The sequence below is a fragment of the Aquarana catesbeiana genome, linkage group LG05 (assembly GCF_042186555.1).
Source record: "Aquarana catesbeiana isolate 2022-GZ linkage group LG05, ASM4218655v1, whole genome shotgun sequence".
Classification (NCBI taxonomy): domain Eukaryota; kingdom Metazoa; phylum Chordata; class Amphibia; order Anura; family Ranidae; genus Aquarana; species Aquarana catesbeiana.
The window spans coordinates 302,555,352-302,569,064 of NC_133328.1; the positions used below are offsets into that span (position 1 = coordinate 302,555,352).

Consider the following 13,713-nt stretch of genomic DNA (forward strand, 5'->3'; position numbering starts at 1 on the left):
ACTCCTGCTATCTGCATTTGTACATGAATGTACATCAGAAAGCACATATGCATATATATATATGCACTGTCCTCATGCATATGCATAGTTCACAAGGCTTTGCCATATCCATCTGACAGGAACTGTTTTAGTTCATAGGTGGAATGACAGCATGTGGACATAGACATGGCATTCTTAACCACTTCAGCCCCAGCAGATTTTACTCCCTTCCTAGCCAGAGCACTTTTTGAGATTCGGCACTGCGTCGCTTTAACTGACAATTGTGCGGTCGTGTGACGTTGGACCCAAACAAAATTGACGTCCTTTTTTCCCACAAATAGAGCTTTCTTTTGGTGGTATTTGATCACCTCTGCGGTTTTTATTGTTTGCGCTATAAACAAAAAAAGAGCGTCAATTTTGAAAGAAACGCATTTTTTACTTTTTGCTATAATAAATATCCCCCAAAAATATATAAAAAAAACGATTTTTTTCCTCAGTTTAGGCCAATATGTATTCTTCTACATAATTTTGGTAAAAAAAAAAATCACAATAAGTGTATTTTGAGTGGTTTGCGCAAAGGTTATAGCATCTACAAAATAAGGGATAGTTTTATGGCATTTTTATTAATAATTTTTTTTTACTAGTAATGGCGGCGATCTGCAATTTTTATCGGGACTGCGACATTATGGCGGAAACGTCAGACAATTTTGACACATTTTTGGGGCCATTGGCATTAATATAGCGATCGATGCTATAAAAATGCATTGATTACTGTAAAAATGGCACTGGCAGTGAAGGGGTTAACAGTAGGGGGCGATCAAGGGGTTAATGTGTTCCCTAGTGTGTGTTCTAACTGAAGGGGGAGGGGACTGTACAGGTGAGATGACAGATTGCTGTTCATACTCTGTAGTGGCCACAGGGCGAAGCGATGTTACATAACGTTGTTTCGCCCAGCTGTGCCATTCTGCAGCAGTACAACTGCGGCGGCCGGTCAGCAAGTGGTTAAACAAGGCAGGTAGAGTTCTATACATATGATCTTTAGGATCTTAGAAGCCAATTAGCCTGCTGCTGATTGAAATGCTTTGCTCTTAACGAATGAAGAGGTGGAAAAGCATTTAGCATTCCCCTTTATGGGAATGCCATGGTTATGTAAAGTTATATTTACAGTATCTCACAAAAGTGAGTACACCCCTCACATTTTTGTTAATATTTTATTATATCTTTTCATGTCACAACACTGAAGAAATGGCACTTTGCTACAATGTAAAGTAGTGAGCGTACAGCTTGTATAACGGTGTGAATTTGCTGTCCCCTTAAATATCTCAACAAACAGCCATTAATGTCTAAACCGCTGGCAACAAAAGTGAGTACACCCCTAAGTGAAAATGTCCAAATCGGGCCCAAGTAGGCATTTTCCCTCCCCGGTGTCATGTGACTTGTTAGTGTTACAAGGTCTCAGGTGTGAATGGGGAGCAGGTGGGTTAAATTTGGTGTTATCGCTCTAACTCTCTCATACTGGTCACTGGAAGTACAACATGGCACCTCATGGCAAAGAACTCTCTGAGGATCTGAAAAAAAGAATTGTTGCTCTACATAAACATGGTCTAAGCTATACGAAGATTGTCAAGACCCTTAAACTGAGCTGCAGCAAGGTGGCCAAGACCATACAGTGATTTAACAGGACAGGTTCCACTCAGAACAGGCCACGCCATGGTCGACCGAAGAAGTTGAGTGCACATGCTCAGTGTCATATCCAGAGGTTGTCTTTGGGAAATAGATGTATGAGTGCTGCCAGCATTGCTGCAGAGGTTGAAGGGGTGGGGGGGTCAGCCTGTCGGTGCTCAGACCATAAGCCACACGCTGCATCAAATTGGTCCGCATGGCTGTCCTCTTAGAAGGAAGCCTCTTCTAAAGATGATGCACAAGAAAGCCCGTAAACAGTTTGCTGAAGACAAGCAGACTAAGGACATGGATTACTGGAACCATGTCCTGTGGTCTGATGAGATCAAGATAAACTTATTTGGTTCAGATGGTGTCAAGCATGTGTGGTGGCAAACCGGGTGAGGAGTACAAAGACAAATATGTCTTGCCTACAGTCAAGCATGGTTGTGGGAGTGTCATGGTCTGGGGCTCCATGAGTGCTGCCGACACTGGGGAGCTACAGTTCATAGAGGGAACCATGAATGCAAATATGTACTGAAGCAGAGCATGATCCCGTCCCTTCTGAGACTGGGCTGCCGTATTCCAACATAACGACCCTAAACACATCTCCAAGATGAACAATGAATAAAATATTTACAAAAATGTGAGGGGTGTACTCACTTTTGTGAGATACTGTATACATATGTACAAATTCATAATTTCACACAAAGCTGGAGTACTTACCTTTCCGCTGGTTCTGACTGTTGGAACATAAAGTGGCTGTTCCTCGTGCACCCTATGTATATAAAAGGAGTGAGAGCTGTTGTTCTGTGACAGTTGTTTTTATCTTGGAATTCACAGCCAGCTTCTCACCCTCCCTTGTCCCAGTTATTTTATGTGATTTGAGGACTATTTGTAGGTTACGTATGTTATTTTTGTTTAAAAGCTTTTTTATTGTTTATAAGTAGCTTGAGATTTGATGACTGAACTCATTATTGGTTTATGGTTATTATTGTTATTATTTGATATTTAATCCTATTCATTCTGTTTTCTGTACACTTATTACTATTTAAAACAATAAAATGCTGGGCCATTTTTTGCCAAATAAAATGTAAAAAAAATTGTTGTGGTATTCATATTTATTTATAATTAAATGTGTTTCATCTTTATTTATTGCAATACAACTTACAATAACATGGTGGGTGGGACGATCAAGAGGATGTCGATTGGTTGAAACAAAATCTTGCTTACTTACTGGGTATTGTCATCTTCACTCAAGTATAAAATACTAGAAGCAGGTTTATCTCTACTTCTGCCTGCAAATGTCATTTTACACAGGAGTAGCTGCATTTTGAGAACTGCTCCAGCTACATGATAATTACTAGTAATAGCGGCGAGAAGTGAAGGCAGTGGGAGAGAAGCTGGGTGTAGGAGATAGTTACATCCTAGAAGATTTTCAGGGCATATGGAATATACTATTCCAAAGGTACAAGTGATTAAACTGTGACTAGGCTAATCACATTAACGTATACATTCTAAACTACCCCCATGACTACATCCATTGTGAGACCTAGGGGAGGTGGATGGGGAATTCCCCACTCCTCCCTTTTACCCTTTAACCAGTCATGTCTTTCCCCTTTTTGTTCACTCTACTTCTCATTTTCCCCCTCACACATACCCCTTCTCCCCTCCTACCCCCTTTCCTTTTGCCATACCTTTCTTCCTTCTTCTATTCTCACAGGCGAATTTATTAAATATGACACCTCTATACACCACTTTTGCTAAGCTACCAAAGAATAGGCATGGCTTACAGCTTCAATAGTTCAGATATAGCTTTTATCCCCACTGTTGAACCCTGTAACACCTCATACATTTACGTTACAACACACTTAAGCTCCCCCTAAATAACCACCTTTACTCTCTGACTAAGACGGGGTTCCACTCAAATTTTTAACTTAATCTTACCCCCTTCAGTTAAGTCAAATGGCGCACGAAATTTTTTTTTATCACTGTAATTACCTTTATATTGTACTTTATTGTGGCACTTCCTGTCTCTCCTCCCATGGGAGTAGGCGTGTTTATTGCCTTTCCCCAGCGCCGCACTGTCTCCTGGTAGCTTAGTGTCAGGCTTCCCAAGATTCAGTGCGGAAACAATGATCATGCATGTGAACAAGCTGTGAATGAACAGCATTCACCGCACCCAGGAAATCAATGCTTGTTGGCTTCACATGCCCACAAGCAAGATGGAAACAGCCATCACATTTTTTAAGTTATTCTTCAGTACGAAAACAGACAGAGGTGGAAATATTACACCCAAACTGTGAGTATTATTTGGGGGTTAGCAAAGTGTCTCAATGACCTAAAAAAAAAAAAAAGGTTGTAGGACTGATCGCGTAGACATAGTGTACATGCATTTATATATGCCCATTCCATGTGCTTTATTGTGTTAATCCCCTCACCTGCCTCCAGGTCATGAGTGTGCTTCATTGTTCTGTGATTCTATGCTCCACTATGTTCACGAGGCGTGTGATGGGAAATTGCCAAATTACCTTCTGTTGCACGGTTGTGCCTTGTTGCTCTCTTTCACTTTCACAGGACTTTCGTTCCTGTTTCCGTTGATCAGCTGGGAAAAATCCCTTACTTATCTCTCTGCTTGTGTACAATATACATGATGATTGTAATATTGTTTTGATATTCTATGAAACCCAAATAAAAACATTTTAAAAAAGAAAACGGAGCTAGCTGTAAAAGCACTTTAAGGCTGCATTCACTTTGTTATACGGGGAACGTACAGCGAGCAAAGACTGCACAAGTCCTCCCCTGCCACCAGGTACAGTCATTCATTGAGATGAATGGTGAATGAGAGGAGACTGTGTACGCCAGGGTTTGTCTAAAACATCTGCATGAGCCCTGACTTATGCTCCACTCTCTATCTGCATACATTAGTATGCATGTCTGTGCTTTACGCAATCCCCAGTGCACAACTACATACAGCGGCCTTTTTTCGATCCACCTCAATTTAAGGTTGTACGTGGCAGAATCGGGGGAGGTATTACGCAGGCACTGCATGTTGTATGGCCCCTGGACTAATGTGTGCATGAAGAATAAAACAATCCCTCATTCACCTATGTAGCTGTAGGCATCGTGGAAAGAATTACTTTTTTTTAATTCATAACAGAGGCACTAAAATCACGACTCCTCTACACTTTTCTTTTTATTGCTGCAGAATCTTGGCAGCCTTCTAATGATAACACCAGGTGCTTGTAAGCTGCTAGAAACTGAAACCCAACTTTAGAATATCTGAGTTTCTTTCAAGAGGTCATGGATGGATTGCTTTACAGTGCTTTTGCTGCCTAAGAACGTGTAAATACCTTAACAGTTCTTTGTATTGATGCATATTCAGCAATCTATTCACATTTTTACCAGACTCAGGTGTACTCTGGCACTAGTTGCTTACTAGTTTATTATAAATGAGTTTATCATAATTGATTTATTTTATGTTGGAAATTCTCTGCAACAGATAACAAATACTTCTAAAGTATGTGTATTCCTTATCTCATGTTAGGGTTTACTGCAGTTCCAAATTATTGAAGAAGTTTTAGGCAAAATAGAGTATGCATAGCCACTAAGGCGGGGGTTTATTTACTAATGCTAGAGAGGGCAAAAAGCTTAATTAAACAAGCTGAGGTTAGAAGCTGATTGGTTTCTCTGCAGAATTGTGACACATTTTGCCCTCTCTAGCTTTAGTAAATAAACCCCAAAGTGTCTAGCTTGGGGTGCGTGCAACCCCAGGGTTTTAGTTTGCTGCCTTGCTGCAGTATCTATACGTTCCAGTTGAACCATCCATGTATATACTCACCTAGATGGCTACAGCTGCCCCCCTAGCTCTACACCAAGTACTGAGCTATCCAAGACAGCTAATTGCCCAGTTCTTGGTCTTCAGAGAGCAGAAAGCATGTGACTGTTAGTCACTAGCTCTCTGCTCTGCCCCTCCAGCACTCCAGTGAGGGGAGTGGCTGGCTCAGGCTCCTAGCAGCACCCTGGGAGGCTGAGCCAGCTGCCAGTCAGGCATCTGGGCGGATGTACTGTCAGGATCAATGCAGAGCCTTGACCAGCTCTGTGTCACAGGAGTATAGAACTATGTGCACTCCTGGGATCCCCAGGCCTAATATGGCCAAAAAAGCTTTGGCCATTCTTCTCCTTTAACCACTTCCTGACCAGGTTATAGCCAAGAGACGGCTACAGCGTGGTTGTTCAGTTCTGGGAAGGTACATATATATACATTTTTTGTTATTCTTGCCCATCTATCTCTTAGAACTCCCCATACCTTTAAATTTAGCTTTTCCCTTTTTAACATTTTATGTCCTTGCAACTTTATTTGTCTGCCTTCCTTCTGTTGAAGCTATAATCTGTAAATAAGTAAATCATGCGGAGAATAATAATACCCAAAAATCAAAGGGTGAGCATTAGCTCTGCAGTGGTCAGGACTAAAAAGGAGATTGCTATCAAGTATTCAGTGTGGCTCGTGTGCCTTATCAGAGCTTTTCACCCTTTATTCCCAGCTGCTGCTTAATGACTTATAACTGGCACGATAAATTATAAAAGTAATAAATCCTGGAGAGGGTTTCAAAGTATATATATTACTATGTCAATATTTTGTCAAATGGAAGACACTAACCAAATTAGAATACAAACATACCTATATGTATAGAAAATATAGTTTATTAGTGCCAGATTTTACTTTAGGCACTATGGAGTCCCAAAGCCTTCAGGAACTTCAGAACTTAAACATTCAGAATCAAGGGCACACTTAGGATAGTGAACATTAACCCAACTGTCCCCCATTAATGTGGCCCAATGCAAGACTTAGTCAAGGATATGGCAATTTAAGTGTTTTCCAAAGTGTTTGCAAAGATTTACATATACCCAGTGAAGTGACTAGCCTTCGGTGATACAGAGATTCAACAAATCCTCCTACATAAGTTGTACCTGTTTATCTGCAGTCTTTTCTCCTTTACATCTATTTACAGTGCAGAATTTATTCAGGATTTCTGAGCTTCCAGAGGTAGGGGGCAGGGATCTGATGTCACACACTGTACAGCTCAGAGAGAGCTGAGTGCTATCTAATGCAGCGAACACACGATTGGAATTTCCGTCAGAAAAAACTTGTTTTTTCCGACAGAATTCCGCTCAAGCTTTCCTTGCATACACACAGTCACACTAAAGTTCTCTGAACTTTCGATCGTCAAGAACGCGGTGGGGTACAACACTACGACGAGCCGAGAAAATGAAGTTCAATGCTTCCGAGCATGCGTCAAATTGTTTCCGAGCATGCATGATTTTTTGCACATCCGAATTGCATACAGACAAACGCATTTTCGGATAGGAAATTTTCCCAACCGAAAAATAGAGAACATGCTCTCAATCTTTTGCTGGCTGGAATTCCGCCAGCAAAAGACCGATGGAGCATACACACGGTCGCATTTTCCGACAAAAAGCTCTCATCGAAGTTTTGCTGGCGACATTTCCGATCGTGTGCATGCGGCATAAGACTTGAGTGGAAGGAAGGGACACACACACTTATACACAGTCTCATAGGGAAGCATACACAGCCGAGGCTGGCAATCACATTTTCTGTGCTGGAGGCTCCCTCCCTGTCCTCCTCGATCCCTTGGAGTCAGCACTACCTGTCAGAAATTACTAATGCTGATAGCAGAGGAATGAGACTGCAGACAGAAATCCCACTCAGTGCTTTGGACTGAGGCAAGTATACACTATAGAGGGATATGCTTTTTTCATTTTCATGTTAGAAGTTGACAACCTCTTTAAGAGGCAATAACAAGTGCTTCCAAAGTTGTATTTGCTCACTTACACACAGAGAAAACCTAAATACACGTGTGCCAGATCATTGGTAGTCACATGGGAAAGAATTGTAGGCCCTTGCTTGTTTTTCTCATGGAAACATACAGTATGTCATTCGTTGGCTAGATTTAAAGGTTTGGAATATGTTTCGGGATACTCTTATATGTGATTGAATTAGGGTGGTCATGCATGACCAATTACAGCCTTACATAAAATAGTTTTATGTTGTAATGAGACTCAAGAAGAGGTCCAAGCTTTCAGTATCACACAAAACCAATTACTTTACTTCGCAGATTAAAAAATAATCCTATCATAGTGGTGAAACTCTCACTGTAGAGAGAAATACTACTTGAACTTAATATAATTTGTTCAGAGTAAAATCTATTAATATATAAGTTTGCTGCGGTTTTTATATATACAGTATCTAACAAAAGTGAGTACACCCCTCACATTTTTGTAAATATTTTATTATATCTTTTCATGTGACAACACTGAAGAAATTACACTTTGCTAGTTCCTCCACCCCAAACTCACTCATCCATGTCTTTATGGACCTTGCTTTGTGCACTGGTGTGCAATCATGTTGGAACAAGAAGGGGCCATCCCCAAACTGTTCCCACAAAGTTGGTAGCATGAAATTGTCCAAATGGTATGCTGACACCTTAAGAGTTCCCTTCACTAGAATTAAGGGGTCAAGCCCAACCCCTGAAAAACAACCCTACACCATAATCCCCCCTCCACCAAATGATTTGGACCAGTGCACAATGCAAGGTCCATAAAAACATGGATGAGCGAGTTTGGGGTGGAGGAACTTGACTGGCCTGCACTGAGTTCTGACCTCAACCCGATAGAACACCCTTGGACTGAATTCGAGCGGAGACAGTGAATCAGGCCTTCTTGTCCAACATTAGTGCCTGACCTCACAAATGCACTTCTGGAAGAATGGTCAAACATTCCCATAGACGCACTCCTAAACCTTGTGAACAGGCTTCCCAGAAGAGTTCAATCTGCTAAAGCTGCAAATGGTGGACCAACTCAATATTGAACCCAACGGACTAAGACTGGAATGCCATTAAAATTCATGTGCGTGTAAAGGCAGGTGTCACAATACTTTTGGCAATATAGTGTATGTGTGTGTGTATATATAGTGATTGTTTTTTTTAGGGGCAAAAGGGGCAATTGCCAAAGGAGGTCCCTTTATAAAAAATGTAACAATTATAAAATTAATTTTATTATTTAAAAAAATTAAAGTGTGTGGGTTGTCAGGATATGGAAAAGTAAAGCCTGACTCCAGGGCAAAGAAAAGGTTGAGGGCTTCTGGCAGATGTTTTTCACTTCAACTTTTCATAACATGACTACAGTATGTTGTGGAATTTTGAGACAAGTGGGGTGAGACAAGGGAAAAGTTAGAAAATGTTGGAAAGTGACAGGCAACAACCCCAACCCCATTGTGTGAGACGTTAATGACCAACATCGATTTTTCTAACTGAGACACACGAGAGAGGGGATCACTCCCCGGCTTGATCCTGATTGGGCCAAGGGGTGAATCTGACACTCCACAATCTCGAATAAGTTATTGTTATCAAGTTTTACCCGAAATTGTAAGATTGGTCGATTTTGGGACAGGTGTGCCCCTGGATCAGAATTCGTCCAGAATAACATAGCGGAGTGTTGGATGAAATTGACAGAGAGTAGAGGATCTCCCTTCCTTATGTGTCTTGGCAAAAGACTTACTTTTTGTAGAACAAATGCGGTTTATCACTCATTTCAGTTCTGTGTCGAGGTGCCCTCTGAACTTGAAGTGCCCCGGGCCCCCCAAGGTCTAAATCCAGCACTGTATATATATTCATACATTTAAAGTTAAAGACCACCAGTATACCCATCCTGTTTCTGACACCAAACAGGTGCAAAGTTAGAAGCAATATTGAAAAAGAGGTTCAGGATGGCAAAGTGCATGTATACACTGCAGAATAATAAAATGCAGATCATGAAAGCTCCACAAACATGGATTCTTTGCAGCATGTTTTTGAGACTCAGTCAGGGTAACATGTACAGTAGATGCATAGCATAGTTTCTATAAGACTCTATAGCAACAGAAAGTAAAGATGAGAATCACTATTTCAGTATAACAGTTTAGAACACAAACTTGTACTTGCAATTATCTTCATAATCAGCTTAAAGTGGAGTTCCACCCACTTTTACAACTCTTTAGCATCCCTCACTAAACTGTGCACTGTAAACGAATTGGATATTTAAAAAAAAATTTTCTCAGCACCCACTGTATATCTGCATTTTTCACTTCCTCCTCCCTGGCCGTGGCCCATCGCATCATTTCCTGTTTGCAATGCCTTCTGGGAAGGGGTGGCAACTTCCTCTGACACTGCCATTGCTATGGAAACCTGGCCTGAAACCTATTACACTGCTTGTGCTGCACTGAGCATGTGCGAGATCTGCAAGGATGAGATCCAGGAAGAAATACAGTCTGGCTTCAGATGCCCACACTTAAGATGGCCACGGCCTGCTGGAAGTTTATAAAATAACAAACTACTGCTATAAACTAACAAAACAGACCTTAGTTTACAGACTAACTTTACTAGAATACATTAAGCTTGTGTATTATAGGGGTATTTTTATTTAAAAAGTATAATTTCGGCTGGAATACCAATTTAAGTAGCATCCCTCTCAGTGAAGCTCATGGCAGCTCTGGTAACACAGCAAACTGCTGGTGGGATGCAAGGCCCAAGGACAAAGGCCCATCACACTGAAATTGAAGAACTCTGGTAGCTGTTAAAGATAGGCTCCCCACAGTAGCTTGGCCCTCTGAAGAAGCTGCGTACTCTTATGCCGCGTACACACGATCAAACATTCCAACAACAAAACCGTGGATTTATTTCCGACGGATGTTGGCTCAAACTTGTCTTGCATACACACGGTCACACAAATGTTGTCGGAAATTCCAAACGTCAAGAATGCGGTGACGTACAACACGTAAGACGAGCCGACAAAAATGAAGTTCAATAGCCAGTGTGGCTCTTCTGCTTGATTCCGAGCATGCGTGGAATTTTGTGCGTCGGAATTGTGTACACACGATCAGAATTTCTGACAACAAATTTTGTTGTCGGAAAATTTGAGATCCAGTTCTCAAATTTTTGTTGTCGGAAATTCCGACAGCAAATGTCCGATGGAGCCTACGCACAGTCGGAATTTCCGACAACAAGCTCACATCGAACATTTGTTGTTGGAAATTCCGACCGTGTGTACGCGGCATTAGGCTTCTGCCTGCACACCAGTTCTGACAGTAGAGGGCTAAATCTGGATGCACATCACTGGCCCAGCCACCCCTGCCTCATCAGGTGTGGCCCTTTTAGGTTTCTCTGCTAACAGGGGGAAGCAGAGAAACCAATTTTCCCTGGGAATGCCAAATAACCCAAGTAGTTGTCACAAATGGAGTTAAAGCAGCCTGCACCTACATCTGAGCATGGTGAATAAATGGGCACTAGCTGGCAACTTGCATTAACATTCAGTTGAGATTTAATAATGTTTTTTTTTCACTACAGGTACACTTTGATGTGTATTTCAGCTAATTCTTCTAGCATTCACTCAGTATAGACAGTTATTCTCCTAATTTATTATCAATATACACCTATTACTTTTCTGTATCGACCAAGGATGAAGCCAGAACTGCTTATTGTAGCCATTTTTACATTCCAAAAGTACAGTGTAAATCACACATATGCAGCGGTGTGACCTATCAACAGCACAATCTTGAATAAGAATCAGTGTTTCTTTAGCAACTAATGCCATAAAGGCAGGTTTATTGCTCTATGACTCTTACCAGAAATGCAAGGTCCCCTTGCTACTACAGTTAAATGTTTCTGCTGTTTGCAGGCAGATCTCCTTAGGAAGCATTCGTTTTGGTAAGTGTCTCCATTTGATCCACAAACTGGTACATAATTTGTGCCACACTGCAAAATAACATTAAACAGGCATCTGTTAAAGTGCAAATGAACCTTAAACACAAATTAAAGTACACCTGTGCCCAGACTTAGACATTAAAGGATTTACATATTCATTTGCAAGCAGTTGAAGGGCTTTAATACTATCCCTGACCTCTGTATGTATTTCAAACGTCACAAAAAAAAATGTAAGGGTTTATTCACACCATGGTGCAAATGCATTGACAATCGCTGATGATGTGTGTTGCAGTGCAGGCTGCAGTGCATTTTTTTTACATGCTTTGCAGTTTTTTAAAGACTATTGCTTTTCTTTTATCTAACTAGCACTATAGCACATCTCAACACCACAATCACATGCTGGCTGCTTCTCTGTTTCAGAGCATAAAAACGTAGCACATAAGTCTGAGCTGATCCAACAGTAAACAAGTCTTTTTGCCTTGTCCAAACATTTGGACTGCCTTAAGCAACACAGCCCAATGCACCTTGTGTGAAGAAGCCCTAAAGTTGGGTTTTAGTGTGAAGAGAACTGTCTGCCTGCCAAAATTCTATTTTCCATAGAAAAAAGCAGTGATTTTAATGCATCTGTTGTGAAATTTGAAGATGAATTACTCCATCATGCCTATAGCTAAAGCGGTAAATGATGGCTTGTTTTTAAGTGATTTTACATATGGTTTTGAAAATGTTATGTAAATACTTTTGTGTATATAGTCTGAGCATAGATTCAATAAATAAATATACTACACATATGCCTTTTTTATTTGTATAAACATACTATTTAACTGCCAAAAGTATTAATTTTCACTAAACATTTCAACAAAGTGTCATTTGGTTAAACTGGTCAAACAAATATCAGAAAACACTTTCAATGGTATATGTAACAGAACAAAAGGGACCAAATAAGAGAAGTTTTCTTCTAAGTAAAGCCTTGTTCACACAGGGCATACTAAAACGTACACTCACGGGACCTTGTCCACCCGCATGTGGATGCACAGCTCTTCCGTGCATGCGCTTGATGTCAATTGGGATGCAGTGGCTGCACAGACACAGATGCTGCTCTCAATCTGGCATGCATATGGGTGTGGGTGCATGGTCCCAAACGCACACTGTCTGCATTTGCAGTCACACACCTGCTGCTGTACGGATCGCAGACTGAGAGTAGTGTCTGTGTCCGTGCAACAGCTGTGTTCCGATTGACAGCAATGGGTCTGCCTGCATGGAACACTGTGCAGGTAAAGATGACCCTCTACAGGCATACACTTTAGTACACCCCGTGTGAATGAGGCCTTAGGGTTTAGATATACTTTAGGGCAGGACTAGGCAACCTTAAAGAGGTAGAGATACCTGAACAACATGGGAGAAGTCAATGATCATCGGCACAGTGTCACGACCTCACATCTGATTTAAACCTCCAATTGCAGTACTACTGTGTCACAATCGCGTACATTGCATGGCAATCATGGGTTTAAAAGAGTTGTAAAGTCTCAAGGTTTTTCATCTTAATGCGTTCTTTGCATTAAACGCATTAGAAAAACCTTCTGTGCTGCAGCTGCCCCCAGAGCCCCCTTTTTCTTTCCTGAACCCAATAGTTCCAGTGACGAGCACAAGCCCAGCAGCTACAGTCGCTGTCTTGGGTCCTCACTGGATAGATTGACAGCAGCAGGAGCCATTGGCTCCCGCTGCTGTCAATCAAATCTAGTGACACAGGAGCCAGGGGATGGGGCAGTCTGTGTCAATGGACGCAGCAGCAGGACTCGGGAGCACGCCCGCACAGGTACCCCCATGGAATGGGGCTCTCTGTGGGGGCACTTGATGAAGAGGAGGAGCCAGTAGTGCCGCCGGGGACCCCAGAAAAGGATGATTGGGGCTACTCTGTGCAAACCCCTTCCACAGAGCAGGTAAGTATAACATGTTTGTTATTTTAAAAATAAAAAACAAACCTTTACAATCACTTTAAATCAGGTGATAAAGAAGCAACATATTGCCTCCTTACCACCTATCATACACACTCGAATGGCTTTTCAGAAAAGCAGCAATGCCTGCTGCACTTGTGAATGAGCCCTTAGTTGCATTCCGCAGCGGCACCCTTATGGCTCGTTCACATGTAAAGTTGAGGCAGCAGCTAAAGGTGTACATATGCCGCAGCAGGAATTAAGTCCTCTGTTGCTTTTGTTGGGTGCTAACACCTGCCAATCATGAGCCATTAAAGTAAATGGGGTCACTCTGCAAGTGCCCCACAATTGCATGCTTCTGCAGGGTCCAAGGGGGTAAAGCAGGT

The 13,713-nt window shown here is 41.6% G+C and overlaps 1 protein-coding gene across 1 annotated transcript in view; it reads right to left on the bottom strand.

Annotated features, from left to right (window-relative positions):
- TMEFF1 (transmembrane protein with EGF like and two follistatin like domains 1) overlaps positions 1 to 13,713 on the bottom strand; it is a 294,551-nt gene that overhangs the window by 143,095 nt on the left and 137,743 nt on the right. Inside the window, exon 3 of the mRNA XM_073630825.1 lies at positions 11,318 to 11,447. Within this exon, the coding sequence (XP_073486926.1) occupies positions 11,318 to 11,447 (130 nt within the window). The remainder of the gene's footprint in view (positions 1 to 11,317; positions 11,448 to 13,713) is intronic.